The 24,217-nt window shown below is 40.1% G+C and overlaps 1 protein-coding gene across 2 annotated transcripts; it reads right to left on the bottom strand.

Moving 5' to 3' along the window:
• Positions 1–3,976: 3,976 nt before the first annotated feature.
• TXNRD3 (thioredoxin reductase 3) lies at positions 3,977–23,991 on the bottom strand. Of its 2 annotated transcripts, XM_074914178.1 has the most exons (16): positions 23,805–23,991; positions 17,540–17,600; positions 15,907–16,016; positions 15,605–15,718; positions 13,676–13,748; positions 12,715–12,834; positions 12,170–12,312; positions 10,698–10,813; positions 10,363–10,588; positions 10,014–10,106; positions 9,473–9,549; positions 8,428–8,584; positions 8,123–8,230; positions 7,145–7,240; positions 5,541–5,675; positions 3,977–5,250 (listed from the first exon to the last, which is right to left on the bottom strand). In XM_074914178.1, exons 1-16 carry the CDS (start codon positions 23,925–23,927, stop codon positions 5,188–5,190), a joined length of 1,815 nt encoding a protein of 604 aa, XP_074770279.1. In that variant the 5' UTR covers positions 23,928–23,991; the 3' UTR covers positions 3,977–5,187. The 2 variants fall into 2 exon arrangements, with proteins under 2 accessions (XP_074770279.1, XP_074770280.1); XM_074914179.1 differs by lacking the exon at positions 8,123–8,230.
• Positions 23,992–24,217: the final 226 nt, after the last annotated feature.

Raw genomic sequence — 24,217 nt, 5'->3', positions numbered from 1 at the left:
CAGGGACACTACTCAGAGCAGCAGAAACAGCCAAGACAAATCAAGCATAGCGGGGTGCTAGCAGGGGGTAGTGGGAAAGGGAGACAAGGGGAATGTCTTTGAGGACAGAATTCCTTATAGGACATTGCACATACAGAAACCCTCCAACTCTTGTATTTCAGAAAAAAAAGAGGAGACTGCAGTAAGTCATTTTTAACCAAATTAACTATAGAAAGAGCACTTCTGTCCTTTCAGTGGACAAAGAGCTGCTAAACGATTACAGACCTTGTTTATTACAAATGAAATCTTTCAAAAATTCCTTTCGAGCCAACTGCTTCTATTTAGAAATCAAACCTAAGCTTTTCAGATTTTCACCACCATGTTTGGACTGTAAGTAAGAGTGACAAGTTATTTAAAGAAAAGCTAATACCAAATGCTATAGCTCAAAAGACTCCAAACTCTATCTCTGCTTGAATCTTTAGATAAATCTAGACAGTCACTCTTTTCGACCCTATCCAGCTACATCTGCTGCAGACACACATACAGCTGGTTTTGGTAATTTGATAATTTCTCCCCTTGCAGAGCAAGCACCACAGTGCATGCACAAACACGACAGGCATTTGCTGGGCCAAGAGGAAGTACAAGCAACCAGGGTCGTCGGCTCTGCAAAAATAAACAAGTGATATTTTTTATCCTGCCTCCCAGTTCACAGGCAGTCAAGTGCCGCCTCCCGAACATCTTGTCATTATAACACTTCTGAGCACAGGACTGCTCTTGTTTTTGCCATGCAAAGAAATTATTTTAAAGGATGGCTGCTATTTTTAGAGACAGAACTAGAAACAACGTGACTCAGCTCCAAACTGTGAGCTCATACACCTTAATGGAGGTGAAGATGTTAAACCACACACTCGCATCACACACACCGTGTACAGTCAATTAAAAAAGGTCATTTAAGGAGATCTTAACCTGTCTCTTCATTTACTTGAGCTACAACCTTAAGACTAGATTATATAGTGCTGTAAACTCACAAGAAAGTGGTTCGCTTCATTAGATCCACAGCTTATTTTTAGTTAAAACACTTGACCTTTCCTTCCTCTGCTATTCCCACCTCTTCTAAGGCACATCCAGGAATTTTTTCCTTGCCAGTATTCGGGGGAGGCTTGACAAGTGCAAGATTTAAACATATAAGGAGCTAAAAAAAAAAGAAATTATTTTTCAGTTTTCTTCCAGTCTGAGAGATGTGTTGAAGAAAGGTAAACACTTTGAGTCTTCGTCAAAAGCCACTCCAAGGGGAATAGTGAGAATCTAAAGCTTTAAACAGCAGCTATACATGAACAATCTTTCATGCCTTATTCTGGCATTTCGGGACTTCTTACAGAATATTCGGCTCCCCCTTTTAACTCTGACTGGCCCCCACAGTTCTCTTGCACAGGCCAACTAGCTGCTCATGTTACTCAAGACAAATTACAACGCTCAAAATATAATTAAATTCATGCTATGTGGAAAGCCATCTACTAATTTGATGATTAAGTGTTTTCCACGTTTACAAGAACTATAATCATAACCACTCCTAGACCTGGAAAGGATAAATTTCACCATTAAGTTCAAAAACCACATAACTTGGTTGTTTATCCATGGTTTCAAGAGCTAGTCTAGATATTACCATAGTTATCAGTGAGTTGAAGCAATGTTTTATCTAGGTAAGAGCAGATTCAGTAAGCATTTTCAACTGTAGCCTATAAAAGGTTCCTGGTATTACATTGAGTATCAGAGTATTTTAAGGACACAGAACAACCCTTCGGAATTCAGTAAACAACATTTATGACAACATAAACACACCGTTTTGCCTTTAATGCCACTGCTTGAGTGCCTGTACTGCCCAAACTCACTAACGATTTGGAGCAAATGAGTTTCAGGACAAGGTGTGTGTTCCTCATTAGCTAGAGGGAAGATTGGTTTAGAGCCTTCTAAAGCCAGTTAGACCTGCATGAGCTGAGTCTCCATCAAAGCAAGTTTGAAAACTGAAGACAAACATAAACAGATATTCATTTAAATACTACTTATGCAGCTTAAAAAAAAAAAATCAAAGACTCTCCCTACAGTTTTAAGCGTCTGCTCTTGTCACTCAAGCAAATAAATACCTACAGAGAAAGTACTAGTGCTTACTACCTGCAGTTACTGGGTCTGCAGAGGATCATTTAATCAGCTTGTATAAACTGCTGTCCGTTTCTCACAGTTCTTTCATCAAGCTAACCACCCCACTGTTACACCTCATTGCACCCGAACATAAATCATTCCCTGGGAGCCTCCTGTCAGAGGGCAGACCCACACAAACCAGAAACTGCAGCGTGACGGAACAGGCAAAAGCTGTCCCAAAGCCTTTTCAGAACTACAGCAGGAAATTCCCCCACACATTTGGCCACTATACTGGGCCTGCAATTTTTAAAAATTCATTTTCAGTTTTATAAATAACGCACCACTAAAATACGCCAAGCTTGAGAGGTGCTGGGCAGAAGAGGGCTTTGAGAATGAGACCCAATACAGCACCAGTACCTCAGAACCCCGACAACTGGAGCATTTAGGGTCACATAGCAGCTAGACTCCAGATGTAGAATACTTAAGAAAAGAGACTTTAGAAAAGACTGAAGAAGGAAGCCATTCTACTTACTGTATTCCGTCACAGACCAAACAAAAAAGATTGCAAAACCAACGTCAGACTACATTCAGGGTATTTATCAGCTGTTAACTCATTTTTACTTCTCATTCTACTTTTAACACTGCTGTCAAAATTTTGGCTTTTAGCTATGTCTTGTCGTGGCACCTTTTAATTTACACAAGGAACACATTCACTTAAAATACTGCTCTTGCTATTAGCTACTTGTATATTTTAACTGGATAGTAAAAAGACTAACTGGAGAGTGCTCAATGCTTGCAAAGCATTACTTGGAAAGAGCTGACAGTCTGGGCAACTTTGACATAAGGAACATCTGCAATTAGCACGCTGTTACAGATATGCAAGTGGTAATTATTGCTCAATTAACTTGAACCTGCAAATCAAATCTGAATTTGAAATAAAACTCAATTAGTGCTTACTAATAGTAAACTTAGGAAGTAATCATTGACTTGTTTCCTCCACTTCCTTTATAATATGGCCACACAAGGTAAACTTTGCCATTACTACCCCGTTTCTCATGAGATAAAGCCTTCCGAATATTTCACTGTTTACTACGTTTCATTTCAGCTGTTTATGTTGTGCAAAGTCTGACATTATCTGCTGTCCACCCTGAGCCTCTGGTTCATCCACTTCAACGTAGAGATTAAGGTCACTTCTATACTACTATTATGGCTACTTCAAACTATTAAGTTTATGAAGTTATTATCTGACCTATTAAGCAGCAAGCTTTCAGGGCATGCAACACTGGCAGTGTCACTCCTCAGGTCAGTGCTGCACTAGGGATAGCGAGCAGGTGGCTCCACTGAATATTTCTAGAAGAGACCAGAACAAATAACTCCCCAAAGCTCTGCAACAGAGAAAAGCAACACCAGAAGCTCAGCAAGTGTCCCCACTGTCAAGTGAAAATATTTCGTGGTACTACTAGGCACCCATAGCAAACGCTCAAAGTCTCCAAGAGTTATTACTAAATTTGAACACCAGCAAGATTTGTTGCTAAGACTCTAGGTAGATTCTACTAAGCATCTTTCAGCTGTGCTGGAGCTGAACACTACAATACATGTATTTAGGATCTTCTGGACTATACAGAAATGGTATAAAATTGCGCTCTCTGAACAGAGAGAAGCCTGCATGCTGAAATAGAAGCATGTTGGATTTCATAAGCAAGCCCCCAGATGTGGCAAGACGACTTGTTTCTCCATTTGAAAGATTACAGCATGCATAAGTCTACAGAAGTTTTAGTATTGCATGGGATAAACAATATAATTGAAGCACAATAAAATCTGAAGCATGCAATAACATAAACCATGAGGTCAGACACCAAAGTGTTGTATGCATTGTTTATTGAACTTCCGTTTCCATGGTACATCATAGATTAAATAGTTAAAAACTGTTTGTTTACTATCATACAGTGTTCAGAAGAGTCTTTTTGAAACATCTCTTTGGACAAAACTAAGAGCCAAACGCAAGCACAATTCTCCCAGGGCAGAATGCCAGGGGTGGAAGAAAGCTTCAGAGTCCTGACTGTACACAACACTACACAAAGCATGACAGCACACCAAGTCATTGTTCTCTGCCTCAACACACGCTTCAGAGAAATCCTACACGACCCTTCGTACCATCACGGGCAGGCACCTACTATAGCAGTGGGACAGATTACTCTCAGACCCTGCTCCTCCCAAGACTTCAATACTCCACGTAAGAGCACAGACTTACAGTTTTGGTTTCTGTGGTGTTTTACATTAGAGCTGCAACCAGATTTGAGACCATTAGCACTAAATACAGCCATAAAAGAGCAAACTGACAGGTCTTACACTTTTGCTCTTCAACCCTGACACACGAGATGCCTACAACTGAAATTTTTATCTTAAAGACACGATGTCACCTGAGGTCAAACACCTATGAATGTGAACGACAGCAATGTCTTGGGTTACTTGGAAGTTTCAGACTGGTTGAGGTGGGAGAGCACAGCTCAACACTGCATCCTATTTGTGCCATCTTGACTCAACTGAATATACAATTAAGTAAAACAAAATGCATCAAAAAAGATAAAATCAGTCAGTGGTAAACTGTTGGCAAGAATCATTCAGTTACACATTTGTTCGCTATCTCAGGCATTTGTACAAGACACTGGAGCCTAGAAGCATTAGCTTTAATTTGTGCAACTTAAGAATTTCCTTCAGGAGGAGTTCAGTCATCTGACCAGATGAAGAAATCTCCCAACCTTGCATGGCAGCCATCAGTCGTAGCTCACCTCACAATGAGGTTCCGAGCCAGAACGTCAAAAAAGCACAGACGTGCTGATTCCAAGCAAAGTCAGGATTTGCAGTTCCAGATTTCCCTGCTGATTTACTGTTTCCATTTGCAACGCTGTTTCCCGAGGAAGCCTCCCAGGGGCACCACTCCCAGCTGCAGCACATACAGTGGGACTGATGCAAAGGGTTTACACTGCTGCAAAGCAGTCGGATGGATGTATTAGGGCTTCCACAGAACCAAGCGTGCACAACATGAAAACATGTAAAACAGCAGGTTTAACCTCAGCAGCCCCTCTGAGTGATGTCTTGTCCTGAAGATTTTGTAATATCCATTGTAGTGAAGACCTGGAAGACACCGAAAGAACAGCTTATTTATGTTTGTTCTGCATTACCATCCACATGGCTATTGGTCTCTTGTAAAGTAACAGTACTAGATTTGAGCTGCTACAACACAAAATAAAGTTGCAGCACACAATTAAGACGTCTTCTATCAGATATCAACATCGTATGGTTAGAAGCTAAGCAAATACTAAATAAATCTCAAAATACAATGCAGTGTTCTTTCCTTGCATCTAGGTAACCACCTTCAAAAGCAGCAGGTTTTAAATCAAGTTGTGGCCCCCCCTCTCCCTTACCTCTGCACAAGTTGGATGGATACCAATTGTTTCATCAAGCAATTCTTTGGTGAGACCACATTTTATTGCAGCAGCAAAACCCTGGGTAACTTCACCAGCATTAGGTCCAAGAACATGAAATCCTATCACACGGTTCTTTAAGACAGGTGAGAACAAAACAGGAGTTAGTACTAGGGAAAGTTTAACAAAAGCCCTAGTATGTAACTCCCATTCCACTAAAAATATATGTTATGCAAGTAGGTCAGTAGCAGAGAATGTTCACAAAATGTTCTACTCCAAGGAAAGTAGTTCTGCAGTTCTTTTCAGTCTGTTATAGCAGAATGAAATGAGTTTTAAAATGAGTTTTAAAATCATTGCATAGCACTATTTCAAAGGTACTGCCTAAAACTGAACAGATTCTAGTTTTGTCAGCTGTTTGTTTAATGTGTTCAGGATTAAAATTATTCTACATTGAAATTAGGTCAGATAGAGGATCTGTTTGTTAAAAATCTGATACTGAAGAGCTTCACTGGCCCTTCCCTTCCTCTCCAAGCAGTTAACAAGGAAAGTGAAAACATTATAGGCTTAAACTTTGAGCAAGCTGTCCCTCTGTAGGCAATGGCAGTAAGATATAAAAATAAGTTAAAAACTGGTGTGGTTTGTTTCAATTTGCTTCATTAATTGGCTTATCAAGAGGGATACTGTGTTTAAAAACATTTTCCTGGGATGTTCCCATACCTTCAGAGATGTTCTAGCCCAGGTCTGGCCAGGATTCACAAGATAGGATACAAATTTCTCATAATCCAAGCAATTTAGATACAGTATTTACCTTACATTCTCCTCCAGCATCCTAGGAAAAAAACCTCTCACATAGAAATCTAAATAAAATCCCTCCTTCCATGGTGTTCTTTTCATCTGGGTTATTTCCAATGAAGCTCCAATAAAAGCAGAACTTTTGAGCCTTCCTGAAGTTTTTGAAAAAGGGTTAGGTGGGCAAATAAGGGAGAGTAAGCTTACTTTCCTCTTAGCTTAAAGGCCATGCTATTTCATCACATCATTCCCTCTTCCCAAAGTAATTTTAAGCATCAAAAAAAAAAAATTCTTTTGCTTATCTGTTCTTCCAGATAGTTTTAGGGAAAAATACCACACAGCATTGGCACTTTTCTGCAACAAGAACCTACTGATCGCTAGAAGTTCCCATTTCCCATGAGGTTTTCTAGGACCAAAACATGTTTTCCAAGTTTCTACTAAACATACAAAACTCTGCGCTTTGCAAAGGGCAAAAAATACAAAGTCCAGAAACCTGTATCAAGACACCAGATAGTACAGTTACTCAAAAGCCACTTGGAATAAAAACCCTGGTAAATTCTTCACAAATCTATCCTTAAATAGGAAATCAGGGTGAAGTTTCATAATGTATAAACCTGCGATACCAGAAAAATCCAAAACAAAAAAATCAATCAGCTGTCTCCAAATTGATTAGACCTCTTAAAACAAACACTCATGGCAACAGAAGGGGTAGAACCAGCCTCAGGCAGGCCAAATAAAAGATACTAGTCTTCTGACTGGTCTAAAGAGGAATTTCAAGAGTACACTCAGCATATCCATTCCAGCTTGCGACTTACGTTGTCATGTTTACTGCAGATAATCTTTGCATAACAAGTATTGTTATCTCTGCCTGGTATTGTCCATTCAAGTGGCCAAAACAAAGTGTGGTAAACCTGGAAGGATAAGAAAAAGACCATTAGAATTTGATGAATTCATTTAGAAGTATGTCTGACTGAACGCCTCTTCAAATAGGTTATTTGACATTTAACCCACTAGATTTTCATAACATGTACTAGACAAGACAGTGAGTTTTGTTCCCACTGGCACAAGCAGTCTATCCTCTGAAAGTCAGTAGAGAAGACTTGCCTCAAGCCGTGATTTAAATACTTGATGAAAACAACAACAGCTATAAGACACAGCATTTTAAGATCACACTTTCAGAAAAAGCAGTGATTTAGGAGTACAAAATTAGTATCTAGTTAATATAAGTTTAAACCTTCTCTGCAAACAGTTAATAGCAAAGGTTAAACAATGGCAAGTGTATTTGAAAGAGGTAAGGAGTTAAACACAAGGCATGCAAACAGCTTTATTGAAACTCTTTAGAGAAGTGCAGAACACAAAAAATGATCATAAAACAGGAAAGTTATGCCTAATGCTCCTATTGCTCTAAGATGATGTCAGGAAGTCATTAATTCCCAATTCAAGTACAGTGAGCAAGCAGAAAATAGACAGTTCATCCCAGGAATTCAGTAAACTCAGCACTAAGTCCTTAAATCACAACAACAACAAAGCCACCTGCAGTTTTGTAACCTGTGTTTGATCTGAAGTCAAACGCTTCTCAGCAGCGTACAAATAGCTACACACAATTCTAACGGTTATCAAGTCTGGTCCTGGATTTCTGGGAGACCAATACCTTTTGTTAGCCAGGTGACAACACTTCCACCAAAGACCTATCTAGCCAACCTTTAATCTTGTTTTACCACCATGCCTTGAGCATAAAGCAGTAAGACCCAAGAAAAACATTCTGAAGTTAAACAAGTCTTGAGCGCTCTCACCTCCAAGTTTTGCTTTCCGTATTCTTCTACAGCTCGTTCTTCAGCTAACCCACAGCTGCCATACTCTAGAGGAGTAAACACTGTCGTTGGTACATTGATATAGTCACACTAAAAATAAAAAACAAAATTTATGTTTAGACTAAATTCTACACAGTACGTAACAGGAAAAGTTGTATTAGCACTTTTTTTTTTTTTAACAAAACACTGGCAGCGCCCACAGTCAAGCAGGCAAATCAACTCGTGTTACTGCAATTTGGAGGCAAAAAGCACAGAAATAAGCTGAAGTTGTGTTCTTATAGCTTTACCTTTGTGGAACTACCACCATAAAGCCTGCGAGCCAGCAGTTTCCCTGCCTGAATGGCAACTGGAGTAAGTTCAAGCTTTCCATCCAATATATCTCCAATAGCATAAACATAAGGCACATTAGTTTGTTCCTCATCATTTACAGGTACTTTCCCATTCCTTTAAAACAAAGAGAATATAGAGTTCAGTATCACAGCCTTCCTCAGAGCTCAGCAAAAAAAACCCAAACCACAGGGGAGAAGTTCTGCTACGAAGGTGTTATTCTAACTACCGAACACATTTTATTAAATATGCTCACGCCTTTTTTGCTTCAATTGCAAACTCTTCAGAACATCAGTTACCTCCGACTGACATGGCTGAAGTCAGAATTCAGTGGGCCAGTTTTGACCTGAACACTGCCTGTATGATTACAATGAAGTTACTCAGACATCTTTGCACTTAGGATCTTTTACTCAGTTATTATAGAGCTTGCAACGTACAGTTTCCCCTATGGGGAAAGAGCTGCAGTATCACTCACACGTTTAAGTGAGTTGGCTTAGTTAAGTTGTTACCTGCTTCAACCTGATCTTAATTTTTCTTTCTCCTAAACAACATAATCCTGCCACCTCCCCTGCACCAGTTTTGCATTGACACCAGGGAGAAACAAGAAAAAAGTTAAATCTGTAGGAAGCAAGTAGTCTGCTGCCTCTTTAAATCCCTAGATTAACTGGTCACACGAGCTGAATAAAATGTTTAATTTAACAATATTAAACTGCAGTTTCTAAGTAAATTAAGCAAATAGATTAAAATGAATCCTGAAGCACAGTCGCCAGCAAGTAGGTATTAACTCAGATTAGTTTTTATGAAATAAATATTAAAGAAATGGAGTTAATGGACGACTGTACTCAAATACAGGAGAAAAAAGGTTTTAAAGGTTCATGTAATTGCCAGGTATAAAAGTGAGGATTTTTTTAAAAAAAGCATCAGTATCATTAGGTATTGTTAAAGAGGTAAAAATAATTTTAAAAAATGATGTTCAGGGGTTTAAGGGTGTTGAGCAATACTCACTTCTCATTGATTTTGACACCAATTGTCTCTAAACCAATACTTCTGGTACATGCATCACGACCAACAGCTATCAAAACCTAAAAAAACCCCAAGATTAAATGCAATAGTTTTATGCAAGAAAAGTGTAATCAGCATTTTGGTCTTTTTCTGAAAAGAAAAAAAACACCAAACCATGAAATATATGATTGAACTCACTTTTCAAAATATTTTTTGAAAGAGCCACGAACAGTTCAGGCTCCTCCATGTGCAACTTGTTTCAGAGATGCAAACAGCAAAGCATTAACATCAGGACACAAACAGAAGTCACAGCTCTGATCACATGAACTAAATTCCAGGCACGTAAAGCTTCACCCACTCTGCTGACAGGGCTCGACTGAAGATGAATATTGAATTTGCATGTCTTTTTCTGGCAGTAGTTTATGTGAACAATTTTTCAAGCAAATTTCCTTTCACTTTTTCCCCCCCCGAACCACTTTTAAAGTATTTTAATACATCTTCACATGCTGCTATATTCAGTTATTTCAAATCCGGAAACACTTACAGTGTTATATTCTTCTTCAATGATTTCTGATCCCTCAGTAGACTTTGCTGTCACTTTCAGTCTTCCAGGCATGCCTTCCTCCAGCTGTTCAACCTGTATAAATATTTGTAAGCTTAGAATGACCTTAAGCAGCAGAGCTCACCTACACTGTCACTTCAAGCCTTGACCTACTCATCTATCATTCAGCAGTAAAAAAAGGTTAATCTCATAAAACATTTATTCCCGTACCGAGCCAAAACCTTTCCAGACAGCACATGCGTTCTACATGTGCTGTTTAAAGTAATTAAATGTTAAATTAAATGCTAAAGGAATTCGGCACAGAGAGAAGAAACCTAAAGAAAGCACTTGCCTGAATGGGTACAAACTTCCTGATGAACTTTACACCATGTGTTTCCATGTGAGCACCGACTTTTTCTGCCATTTCTTGGTCAAAGCCCCGAAGGAGTATGGAACGCACCATCACTGTGACATCCAGACCCAGACCAGCAAGAAATCCTGCACACTCTAGAGCCACGTAGGAAGCACCCACAACTAGAGTTTTGCCAGGGCAGTAAGGCAGGGAGAAGAGGTCATCACTAAAAAGAAAAGAAGTGGAAGTCAGAAGGTTCTTTCAACACAAGCTTGTTTTGTCTTTGCAAACACTAGAGCAGACAAAGTTCAGCCTGTGATGCCTTTTCACCTCACCTTGTAATGCAGTATTCTTTATCTCCAGGGATACCCAGGTATCTCGGCCTTTCTCCTGTTGCCAGGACAAAAGTCTCTGCTGTGTGATAGGTTACTTGTCCTTTTCTGTTAGTTGCCTGTTTATGTAGACACAGTTAAGAAAGTCTTTATCACAGGAACAGGTTGTAAATTTAAAGAAAAAAAGCATGTAATCCTCCCCTTAAATACTGTAGATATATTTAAGAACAAGCAATTTCAAACAAGAACTAATACATTTACAGAAGCCACACAGGTCATTGAAGAACAACAGGCTTCAAACTATCCGTCTTTTCTCACATTAGAGCACGTTAAATCCTTTACTATTTAAATCCTGCCCATTCCAACTCTTTATTTAGTTTCAAGTTATAAAAAGTCACAAGAAATTAAGCCCCCTTTGCCCCCCACTTCCAATAGAAGGCAAACACAGTGTTAGTGACAGAGTAACCTCGGATAGTTCTTAGACTAATGTAGAAATTAAAAAAAAAAAGTCTTTAGCTACGTGATTCCAGGGGACAAAGACCCAACTTCAAATGAATTCAAACTCATTTGACCTCTAGAAGTCCTTGATGTTGGGAAATTTCATCGTGCCAATGTTATCTCAAAATCCAACCTTCATTCTTGCTCTTTAGTAATTTTCCACCACAGATGAAGAGGGACCCTTCCTTCCCATTGAGTCATCGGGTAATTCAGGTCAGAAGGGTCCTCAGCAGGTCATTTAATCCAACCCCCTGCTGGAAGTCTCTCTCTTCTCCTTCACTTATGACTAAGGACACTACCTGGACACCAAAACAGTTGGTAGATGAGGGAAATTGAGCCCACTACTATCTTCTCAGTGCTGGTGTCTTGGTTTGAAACATGTAGTTCTGGCTTCATGAACTCATATGGAAAACAATCACACCCACTGAATCAAACAGTTGTCTTCAATGTGCACTTCTAAGTTAACCTTGCTACAATAGCACTTACAGCAAGATTGCCAGCACATGTTTTGTCTTGCAAAACTGACAGTTTAATTCTTATGCTGATACAGCATAAGGTTCTAGCAGCACTTTTACGCAAGCACTCGGTCCAAATTTAATTTTGATGGTTTTTATGCTTTAGCATAAAAGATTTTCCAAGTGGCAAAATCATACAGCTGAAGCTTTTCTTTCTCCCCGTCCCCACTCAGGCTGCTGACCTCTGTCATGCAGTCAGCAGCTGAGATGACCTAACTCTATTTATGCAAGACATAAGTATACTGAAGCTAAAAACTCATGTGTGAAATAAGTTACTGGATCAAATTATTACTGTACTTTAGAACAGGCCAAAATGTTTGTGAATTTTGTAACTGTTATGGAAGAGCAATGTGGATATCTGTAAACTTAAGTCGGCAGTGTCAAGATGAAGCCCTGATGGATTTTAAAAGGCAGTTTTAGAACATGAGTTTTCCCTCTCAACGTTTTAAACACCGCATATACCTTAATTTTGTGTGGTTCAATGAATTCTCCGTAAGAATTGAGGTATGTCACAGACTTCTCTCTTAAGGACACTCGATAGCCCCAGTTCAAAGAACCAATGTAGTTTTGAATTGCTTGTACCATGATGTCCCAATTGTGTTTAACTGAAACAAGACATTAATTTCATATTTAAAGAAATCAAAGCGCAACACACCCTTAAAGAAAAACTCAGATCTTATTCATTGTACATCACGCTAAGAAAACATCATTATCATCAATAATGAGGATACATATTAAAGTCTTGTTCTACTATGCTAATATTTACCTGACTTGTCCCTATCTGAAATAAGCCTATTCTAGAAGTTCTTTCATTTAATTCAGATAATACAGGGAACAAAACACAATTAGCTTTCAATCCTAATTGTTTCCACGGCTCAGGAAGAATGGCTTCTGATTCACCTAAGAACACTGCTGAGCTCTGCCTCTGGTTTACTAAGTCCAACGTACAAGAACAATCAAGAGTCTCATCCATGCACTGTCGTGGTCTGTCCTCTGTTCTTACTAACCTTGTTCTTCATACTCCCACCCATATTTCCTCGAATCCTGGAGTGCTTGACCCAGAAGTGCTGCTTGATGCATTAGCTTCTTAGGAATGCAACCTACATTTACACATGTGCCACCAAGTCCTAAAGTGGAAAGAACCGTGTTATTACCTGTGTGAACAGCGTATTTATGCTTTTCCTCTCATGTGCTTTGCATAATTGCCCATCTATCAGCTGATGTTTGCTATAGCCACACAAGTAACATGAACTTTCTGTTGTAAGAGACATTTTAAACCACAATGAACACATTAAGCTTACAAGTTTGTATTCAGTTTAAGATGTTACCTGACTCACTGAATCAAGAGTACAGTGTGTTGTCTTAAACACAGACCCAGAATACTTCAGATTTTAGTCAGATTGGCAAGTAAGCAAGGCAAAAAGCCCAGAGTTCCTAGAGTTTAGTATCACCTATTATGTGGAATTTGAAATATGCATTTGTTTGAAATCTTAGCTGTGACAGCACATTCATACCTCGACTCAAGAGAACCTGACCAGTGAAGTTCCTTACTCATTCTCAACTGCCAATAGCATTAACAAGGTCAGACAGCAGTTGTCTTTAATTATGGAAAGGTCAGGCACGCACAGCCATACAGTCATACTGTTCTAGAGGTAGCCTAGATCAGTTGTCCATGAAATAGAGGAAATAAAAGGCAAAAAAACCCCTTCAAACATGAGAATGTGAACATACACACACTAGCCAGACATGATTTGAAAGTGAACAAAACTAGAACATCTGACAGAACTGAAAGCTAGCAATACACAACACAGATAACTGTCCAGAGAAGCAAACAGGACAGGAATTGTTAACCGTGTTCCAGAATTACAGAAATTCAGCCACAATTTTTATAAATACAAATCCATCTAATAACACAGTATCTATCATTGGCACTCAAACATCATAAAATACACATTAACAGAAGCTTACCCCATGAGGTTCCAAGAGGTGTTGGAACAACATAATCCAATACCATTACCTTCTTTCCCAAGGCAGCAGCTTCCTACAGAAGATGGAGGACAAGTCAGCATTAATAAACTTTTGCCTGACCACAAAAGCCCATCCACTTATTTATGGACACAATATACTTAGCACTAGTAAAAGGCTCCTTTGCTAGTTAGTCTCATTATCATATATGGTTTTCTTACCTCCTTCACTAGACAAAAATTGAAATCTCTCAAAAACTATTATTTTCTTCCAAACTTTGAATAGATGCTTATGTTCAATGTTGCATCTGTATCATCCTATGCTGCCAAAAGCCATGATCTGAAGAGGGTATGAGATGAGTTTATCAGGCTACGATCCTCTTCTACCTCACTCAAAGAAATATTTATCTCCTCTTCTCTCAGGAGGGCAGGAATGACTTAGCATGTTCATGTATGAAAAAAAGTGATGTTCATAAACTGGAGACAGTTCAGTGGAGGACCACCAAGATGCTCAGGGGGTTGGAGCACACCCTAGGAGAAGGGTCAGGGAACTTGACACATTCAGCCTACAGAAAAGGTAGATTTTAGAGGGGACCCAACAGCAACTTTCCAATACCTACAAGGAGGTCATCAAGATGACTGTGCCAGGCTCTTCACACTGGCAAACAGTGCAGGGACAAAAAATAATGGCTGTAAGTCAAAACAAGAGAGTTTCAGACCTGGTGAGTAACTTTCACACCATGAGGACACTCAAACAGTGAAACAGGTTTCACAGAAAGGCTGTGCCATCTCCACCTCCAGCTGTTTTCAAGACCTAAATGGATAAGGTCCTCCATAACCTTGTCTGACCTCACAGCTGACCCTGCTTGGAGCAGGAGCTTAGACCAGACATCCTCCTAATGTCCATTCCAACCTGAATAATCCAGTGATACCCCAACCAAGGAATTACCAGGTACTTGATAGAATTTACCCACTGTTTGATCTTTCAAGGGCTCAGATCAAATATTTAGGTGCCTCAAATCCGTTTAAGAACTCCTGCACGGTTACTGCAATCCTGTCTCAAACAAGGTTTAGCCAGCTATCTTGTACTCTGAGAATACCTGACCTCGTCCACTCTGAACAGTCTGGGAACTATCACCAAGGTTAGAACCGATGTCCCAGAGGCACTGTGAGGAAATATCTGGAGCATTCTGAAAATGTCCAGTTGAAGAATTCAACTGTCACCTTCTCCTGCCTGCTTTATATTTATCTAGTGAAAGCTGCACTCTTCACTGCATTGTTGTACAGCAATCGCCAGTGACGTCAAGAATAACATCACCATGCTCAAAGCATAAACTGATGGTTAGAACACCTGGTTGAGAAGTGGAAGTGTGTGTTCAAACCCCTCAGGTAGAACAGAAAACTGAATCCACACCTTAAGCCCTGAGGCACTCTGAACAATAGCTGTGTACCAGGTACACAATCTCTATTGCCACTTTTGAAAAAGCAGCTAGAAAGAGAACTGAAGAGCGAACCAGCTGCTTGAGAGAACAGCTGAAAGCACTTCATTTTAGATGACTGGTGATCCTGAATCCTAAACAGTACAAAGTACTTCAAGAGTAGACTTTAAGTTCTCCAGATCACTGTTTGGAAGCGTTGAAGTGCCTGTGTACTACACATGAAGAGGAGATACTTAAAAAACTATGTTCTATCCTCAGCCCGTAACCTAAAACTTATTAGGATTGGGACATGAATAGACATTGGCTAGAAGCTGGTCCATGCAGACCATGATCACCTGAGTGAGCACATTACTAAATCACTACTGATACACTAATTAACAAATTGAACAGTAATCATCAAAACAGACTGGTTTATATTACTGTGATTACTGGAGATTAATTTTTGAAGAAGTTTCACATACAACCTGTTCTTTAGTGCAATTTTCATGTCATACCTTGGAACATGCAAGTCCACCTGAGCCACCACCAATAATAATGAGGTCATAATCATAGGGTTCTATATCTTTGCTATCCCCAAGAAGTTTCTGCAGTGATCCATCATGATAAGCCTGGGAGAGGACAAAAAAAAAAAATCAAATTACCACACACACTTCTCAGTAAACAAAAACTGAATGACATTGCCTTCTATGACCCGCTTCACCCAGTCTAATATGTCACACAAAAATTAATTATGATCAAACAGCAATTCACTCAGTAGTTTTGTCCACTTCCAGCTGATTTTTTTAAAAAAAATTACCTGGTAAGTTGAATCACAGCCACCTACATGAGTTCCATTCACAAATACGTTAGGCACTGTTCTCTGATTTGTTAGCTCTGCTAACACTTGCTGAATACTGGGTCCATCAGCTAAGAACAGAAGAAACAGGTACATAATAAAACAATTTTCAAGAAGGGAACTTTTAAAGCAACCCAAAGTATTAAAAGTCTGAACTGCAATATACTGTAGGCCTGCCAAGAAAACAATTCTATTGCAAGCATCTCATTTGTAAACTTCCTGAACATAAGCAAGTCCTCAGAAACTACTTCTCAAAAGAGCATGCTTAAATACCAAGGATAAATCGGTGCTTCAAGCCATAATTCTACAGAAAGGGGTAAAGTTGAAAGAGTTTAGTCCCTGTATTTCCAGGATTCTCATCAGTCTCTTCCTGACAACATCATACTTGGTACTACGCAGAAATTCTTTCCCAGATATCACAGATCATTCAGACAGCTCTTCTTTCATGAGAATTTTGGAATACACTCTGTGTAAGCGCACAGTTTTGCCCAGCAGCTTTGTATTATGAGACTATGGGTATGGGAAGAACAAACATGCTCTTCTACTTACCCTACCACTACCTTCAGGAATTCTTCTACCCACCATGCTGCCTTAAACCTTTTAGTTTTAAGATTAGCATTGCCTGACCTGATCTGTCATCTGAAACATCGGCACCTACACACAAACTCAATTTGGATCTCTCCGCAGTTGTCCAGCAGTAAATGGGGGAATGAGAATTTACAGTAATCACTTTGAGTGAAGTCTTTTTACTCCAAGACCGTATCTATTTAGTATCCGTAATAAGCGCAATTGCAAGGGAAATACGTTATTAATTAGGAGTAATTCCGGAAAAAAAATTCTGCATTGTACTTAGCATATCTTGGGGTATAATTGGTTCACAATATTACAACTTTAATAAAAAGTAGAAGAGATGCTATGGATCAACAAGTACATTCTTCCCAAACACTGCTTAGGCACAAACACTTCAAAAAAAGCACTGAAAACTAAGTTTTGTACAGAAAAAGATTGATAATACACATTCAACAACTTACCAAAGTGCAATTAAGAGTTTATGAAGAATTATGTTAGAAACTACTTAATCTTAAAACAACATTAAAACCTACATGAATTATGTACATATATGCATAAGGCACTACATGTACTAAAACTAAAACAGCTTGGGCTTTAAAAAAACACCTCAAACCAGCAACAGCCAAGGTACTGGAATTTACCCTCGGCAATTTTCCCTATGAAGGTCACACATATACCAAGTTAAACATTAACAACTCAACTAAAGCCACAAAAGACCCTGAGGTAGGAGAAAAATACCACAGGCTTTTCCCAAAAGACAGAGCTCTTCAGACAGAAATCAGATCTCACATCCTCTGCGAGCTGATGATTTGTACAGAGTCAAAGCCTTCAATTATATTAAAAACACACCCTGTATTAAAATCCACACTGCAGCCTAATTGCTTTTATCTCCGCACATATTGCAATTAATTTTATTGCTGTATATAACTTCCAGTTAGTTCAAGACAGCTTAAGGAGTCATGCACAGGCACCCATTTCTAGTTACACTAAGCAGCATGTGATAGATTTTCTTTCTTTTGCTTACCAGTTACATCAAGTTCCAAAGCATAGTACTCCACACGCAGAGAGCGGAAGAGTTCTTTCACCTACAAAAGAAACACATGACGACAGTGCAAAGGTTTCACAAGATCTGACACACCGCTCCAGGTGAAAACTGATTGTTGGACATACACAGGTAACTTCTAAGTCTCAGTTATTATGCTTTGAGGGCCCAGCTCTGCATGGCTTTGGTAAAGTTTGGCACTACTACATTTTGCATGTTCTACACTTAAAGCCAGGCTATTTAACAGCACTCAGATTACGCATCCCACATCACAGCAACCTTCCAACAAAAGTTTCATTACTCTAAGAAAAAGTTTATATATACAATTTGCTTAGCTGCAGACTCCATCCCTGACAGATACCAAAGCCATGAGAATAACTGCTATTTAGAAAAACATCAAGAAGAGAGAAAAGTAGCAGCCACATTCCTTGGCAGTACTAAAAAAAAAAAAAAAAAAAAGGAGGGAGTAAAGGATAACATGCAAAACAAAACACTGTAAAGTCAATGAAAAAAAAAAAAGTATATTGTAAAAAGCTGAAAAAAAAGGTAATGATCTCCAAGTGTACTCAGAACTGGGACAGCTCATGTCTACCAGCCCTGCATTCACTTTTGCTTGCTGTACTTCAGAAAAGAATTTTAGAATGAGCAGAAAAAAATTATTCTTGGGAGTTGGGTTTAACATAGAAGAGACAGGGAAAGAAACAGCTGTGTTTAAAGAAATAATTGTCTGCCTCAAAGAATAAAAGAAGCAGTGGTGGATGGAATAACAACTAATGGTCTTGAACTGTATCAAGAGATTGAGATTAGAATTTAGGAAAAGTTTTTCCTAACAGCAAGACACTGTAATGTAGTGCCTATGCAGGTGACAATCTTCATCAGCACTGTCTTCAAACTACATGTCGGAAGTGTCTGAACAATAGCTTCTCCTACCCTGAGGCGGGGACAAGACTAAGATGACCTCCAGAATTTTTTCCTGGCTCTGATTTTTGGTTTGCTGTTCAATAACATCTGCCTCAGCCTCCAGGACCTAATCCGTTTGCCATTGTTTCACTAAATCATTAATATCTTGCTTGTGACATATCAAGGAAGTTAATATCAGAATGCAACAGTTACATTTTTTAACCTTTTAAATTGCTATTCTTCTCCATTAAGCAGGAGAAGCATTCTGAAGATGCTTTGTCCTTAAAAGGCTGCTTTTCTCCTGCACTGCCATGAATAAACTCAGATACAGTATCATAGAACATGTCCTAGAAACATGTTTTATGCATCTAGAAGTCAGCAATAAATAAAAGAACTCTATACACATGCCTAGTCTTAAAAAGGAAAAAAACCATCCTAAGTGACAACTTAGTTGATATTTACTGCTTTCCCCCCCTCTTCTCCCTGAGAGAGTTCTGGGTGTTTTTCCAACATCTGTTCCAGATAGAGTGTAGCATTGTCATTTTCAAACCAGGTAGCCTTTTTGAACTGAGATTTTTACAGCACCATCATGTTAAACTGGCAGTACTGAAATTGTGAACTGTCCTTCCAGATGGACACTGCCATACCTCATGGCACAGGATGCAGTGTTACTGCTATCTGATCCAACTCACTGCTCAAAGCAAGGCCAAATGTGAAGGTTGATGAAGTTACTCAAGCACTGTCCACTCCAGTTCTGAATACCCATCTGCAAGGAGAGGTACATACCGTAACCCCTCCAGGCTGTTCCAGTGTTTTCACCATCCTCACAGTAAAGAATTTCCATTTTATCTCATTGGAGTATCTCTCATTGCAACTTGTATTTGGCCCTTGTCCTTTCACTGCAACTCTGAGCTGAGAAGAGTCTGGGTTGCCTTCTCACTTGGTAGCTGAAGACAGCAACTAAAATCCCTCCTCAGCCTTCTCAAGGTTGAACAAACTGAGCTCCTTCACACATCCTGGGCTCCAGTCCTCTAATCATCCCGGTGGCCTAAAACTTTTGGCCTAAACTCACCATCACCTTCAGTCATGCTTACTGGAACAACTATGGCTACAGACTGAAAGGGAAACAGCAGTGGAACCATTCCAGACCTCCTGCTCTGCAACTGCTGTTACAAAGTCCAAGCTGAATGCCATGAAAGATCTAAAAAGCAAAACTTAAAGGGATTGCTACTATGAAGTGGTAAACTAAGAATCTGGAGGGAAGTCACAACATTAGCTACTTGGCTGCTGGTTTGGTTTGCAGCAGGAGTAACAGGCAAGTTTCTATTAGTGGTTTTTTATTAATAAAAACTATTAAAACATTGCAACAGCAGCTGGCAGGGGGAGGACAGAATAGAGAACATTAGTAGAACCAGAAAGGATGACACTCAAGAAAGGACAGATTTAAGACAAAGCATTTAGGCAACCTTTGTTCTCTACTGAGGATATGGAGTAGAGAAAAAAATCTGACAAATGTCAGCATCCTAATTAGAAGCAGCTATTGCACTCTATACTTAGGAATAGCTCATGCTTGGGTTGTGCTAATGCAAGAAAAAGAAAAGTAACAAGTATATGATCAGTTATGAAATCTTCAATACAGGTAAGAGATAATAGATTATGTCTGTTTGGAAAAAAACATGATTAGGAGGAGTAGAAAGATAGCATACACTAATCATGAGTAATATCTAGATAAGGTTAACAGGAAATGATTTCTGAGAAATACTCATTGGAGCAAACTGCAACAACTGCATTTACCAGAGCACAATTTTGAAACGAAAAGTAAACCTCCATACAAGGCATAAACCAGAAAACTTACTGCCACCTGACACTGTAAAAGCCAAAATTAAATGGAGATCAAAAGAGCTAACAGACCAACTAATGTCAACTGAAAACTTTTAACTCAGTAAAACTAACAAGCTCAGGTCAAGAAATTCTTGAGCCACACAGTGCTAGAAACTTCAGGAGATACTGGGAAATCTCCTTCCTTATATCCTAATCCTAAAAATGTAATTCCTCCAACAAGTGTCTGGGACGGATAATAGGTTGCGTGATCCCTGATGCAACAATTTACTTTCCTTCTGACTAATACAACAGCCTCATTTACCCACTAAACCTTTTCAGTTTTTACAAAACTAGAGGGACTATAAAAATTTCCAGATATTGAATTAAACAGTAGATAATTTATCTGTAGCTGAGAGACTGGTCTAACACTGAGGAAGTGGTCTAACACTTTAGGAAACTCCTCCTTGAGATGCTTTCTGTCACTACAATAGCTAAGCAGGTTTGAAATAAACTTCATATAGTGTAGTTGAGTAATAATGGTATGTCCTAGGTCTGCTGTTTCACATATCAGCTAACATTCTATAACAGCTCCAGCTGAAGTGACCAGAAACACCTGTGGATACAGAATGTGATTGGTAATATAAAATATAGAACATATAACCAGAACAACCTGCAACTTCTACGCAACTACAGATGTTGCTCTTAAAATAATTTCAATATATCACAGATGTTCAGACTTGGCAATATTTCATGCTAAAAAAACCTTTCATTTCTATATGAATTTTTATGTTAATATTAAATCTTTCCAGGGTGGTAAGAAATTAAAGAACTAGTCTAAGTTATGACAAGGAAGTCATTCTAACACCACCCCCTCTCCACTATCGCCTTGCTAAAGCAATTGAACAATAAATTGTATTTGCAGAAAAAAAAAAGAACAAAACAATTGCTTAGTCATGCTACTAGCAAAACTGAACAGAACCTACTCATTTCATTTAGAGGATTTATTTGCAGTGCTTTTCTGAAAGAAAGCAGTTTAAATTTTCTCCTGGCATGGATACCTCCATTTGAAGTAAGAATTCTTCCCACCCCCCAAATTAGGTCCTTTTAGAGCATGAGTGTTCTCCGCACTAGTGCTAAACATCACCAGTTTTCCAATTAATCCTATGAAAAGCACATTGCTAACAACCATCCACAGTAAAAAAAACAGACACAGTGCACACTATTCATATCCATCTGTCTTTAAGAGCTCAAAACTATGCAATTACAGGCTAAAGCATCCAAGCTGTAGCTACACTTTCCAATTATACCCACTTCATTAATTCTACAGACTAGATCACCTAGGAAGAATGCTGCATTATCCATTGTTCTCTTATTCCTTTCACTGTTTTCTAAGTCTTCCGTGGGAGGGGCTCTTAATACTCAGACTGCTGCAAATATTTCTGTTTTATCACTTGATGTCTCACATGTAGCTTCCATCTCATAAACTTTCTTCTTCTAATTCTCCCTCTGCAATACATGGACACGTTTTCTTCATTATATTCCCTTTCGTTTCTGTTCCAAACAGGAAAATAAGTCAAGGAGATCTGTTTACTTGAGTAATCAGCTCTTCCTCTCGCTGTACCTCAAGTTTAACACCTGTTCCTTCACAAATCTTCATACAAGGTCTTCCAACTCTCCCTCCTAGAAAGGGTCATGAGAAAGGGCCCTCCTACTCAAGATACTCCTTCTTTCCAAGACAAGAAAGATAATATTCCTCATATCTGATTGTTTCCCTGAAACAAGTAATCCTGCCTAATGGAGAATCTCTGAACAAATACAGGAAGGAACATTAAACTGGAATTTAATTACTGGACTACAGTCAAGTCTTTTTTCCCTTAAGCTCATTGTGTTAGTCCAGTGCTACTGCAATACCAGAAACAGATGAAGGAAAAGGCTGCAAGGTTTAAAAAATTACAATGCCATTGTATAACCTCAAAAACACTGGACTGAGTGCTATGCGTATCAACACTCGAGCAGTCAAAAAAAATCACTAACAGCAATAAAAAAAAAATCACACAGAGCAATACAGACAGGCACAACTAAGTATTTTAAGGCTTTCTCAATGGAAAAGTCCTCCACAAAAGGGCTTCTCCTCAGCAGCAGGTAACACTTGTCAACTGGACTAGACTTGAGCAAGGCTCCAACCCTTCATTTGCTAAAAATTCCATTAAGTTGATAAGTAAGCAAATTTTAGAAGGATTTGAGCTGCCTACTATTGCTATACTATCTTTCCGCCAAAACATTCTGAGAGAGAAGGCACTGGTTTTGCCTATCCTCTCATACACCTAAGTTTCCTTTCCCAAAACCTCAATTAAGTTGCAAGTGCGACTGCATATATTAACTTTTCTACAACTGGGTCATAATATCTCCTCCATCAGAAGAATTACTGGAACTAAACCTAACCTACACACAGGAGTGCAGCTTCCAAGTGTTTTCCTGGTTGTTGGTTCCAGGAGGAACATCAGGACTCAAACTCACAGTTCCAACTATGTTGTTTCACCACGGCCACATCAAACACAGTATTATGAGGTTTAACTAACTTTTCATAACACGCTCTCTGTAAACATCCAAGAATCACAATGTCTACACACATAGATTCTGTATGAGCTATGACTATAGCATGTTGGTATCATAAAATTCTAATGAAAATCCTGGTTTTCTTTAATGACTCTGGCCCACTACTTACAGCACCCCGTGATATTGATGCATAACAAGGACTAGAAAGATTTTTTTCTCTAAATGTCACGAATAGCCAATAGTTGGCTTTTTTAAAACACAAATTACGGTCAGCATTTAGAACTTACACTCTGTAGTACAGAGTCAAACCTTCTCCCTCTAATTTAAAAGGAGCAGAAAACTTATCCCTCCCCAGGGACGCAACTTTTCCCAAGTTGTACAGCAACGTGGTGCTCAAACTTTCAGTAAGTAACAAAACCAGCACCCTGACCTCTGAGTAGCAGACACAAAAGCTGTTTATAACCGAGGAACAAGCACATTGTGCGGAACTTCCCACACATCCATCTACCCCTTCCCTCACGTGGCAAAGGGAAAGCACTACCGAGGCGGCCAGCTCGGATCTACGCCTCTAGCCCGATGAGGGGGTTTTCTAGGAGTGGCAGCTTGTGCTTAACTGAAGCGGCGTGGACACAGCGCTCCTCCGGTGCTCTCTGAATCCCCAGGGTGCCGTCGCAAGGAGCAGCGCCCCCGCACACACTTGCTTTCCAGCCCGCTTCCCTCCGAGCGCTCCCCCCCGCCCTGGGCGGGCCGCCAGCCGCGCGAGCGGGCGCCCTCAGGGCAGAAGTCTCTCGCCTCGCACGGGGGCCGCGCCAGGCCTCCCTTCTCCTCCTCCTCCTCCTCGTCACGGCAGGGCGAAGGAAGCGGCTCCGAGAGAGCCACACACACACACCCGGTCCCGGCGGCTGCCGGCCCGAGGTGAGGCCCCGCGGGAGAGCGCGCCGAGGAGACTCCTCCACTCCCGCCGCCTCACCTTATTGCAGTAGGGGCAGTAGCTCTTGCTGAAGATCATGACGCGGTGCGAGGCGATGAGCGTCCGCACGCGGAGCTTCAGGCCGTCCCAGTCCGGGAGCTGGGTCTGGCCCGGCGGCGGCATGGCGGGGCCGGCGGCTCAGGCGGCGGGACCAGCGACACCCGCGCCGCGCGCGCCCGACGCCCGCACTGACCCCGGCCGGCCCCGCCCCTTCCGGAGCAGGGGAGGTGACGGACAGGACCGACCCACCCGCAGGGAAAGAGGGGGGGGACAGGATGCCACGTAGCGCCTCCCGGCCTGTCTTCCAGCCCCTCGCACCGAGTCTCGCTGTTAACAACCAGATAATCCTCTTCTTGGAGCTAGAAGCGTGAAAACCTACCTAAAAAACGATGTAGAGGAGGGTAAACTTTCAT

This window comes from Athene noctua, chromosome 10, assembly GCF_965140245.1.
Source record: "Athene noctua chromosome 10, bAthNoc1.hap1.1, whole genome shotgun sequence".
Classification (NCBI taxonomy): domain Eukaryota; kingdom Metazoa; phylum Chordata; class Aves; order Strigiformes; family Strigidae; genus Athene; species Athene noctua.
This window is presented reverse-complemented; position numbering and strand designations above follow the sequence as displayed.

What these genes read in the sequence shown, in the direction of transcription:
- TXNRD3 (XM_074914178.1), bottom strand. Translation starts at nt 23,927, where the DNA reads ATGCCGCCGCCGGGCCAGACCCAGCTCCCGGACTGGGACGGCCTGAAG. An exon ending in GGTGTCAAAATCAATGAGAA is followed by an intron (nt 8,585 to 9,472) that starts GTGAGTATTGCT and finishes TTTGTTTTAAAG; the next exon opens with GAATGGGAAAGTACCTGTAA. An exon ending in ACGGAAAGCAAAACTTGGAG is followed by an intron (nt 7,241 to 8,122) that starts GTGAGAGCGCTC and finishes TTATCCTTCCAG; the next exon opens with GTTTACCACACTTTGTTTTG.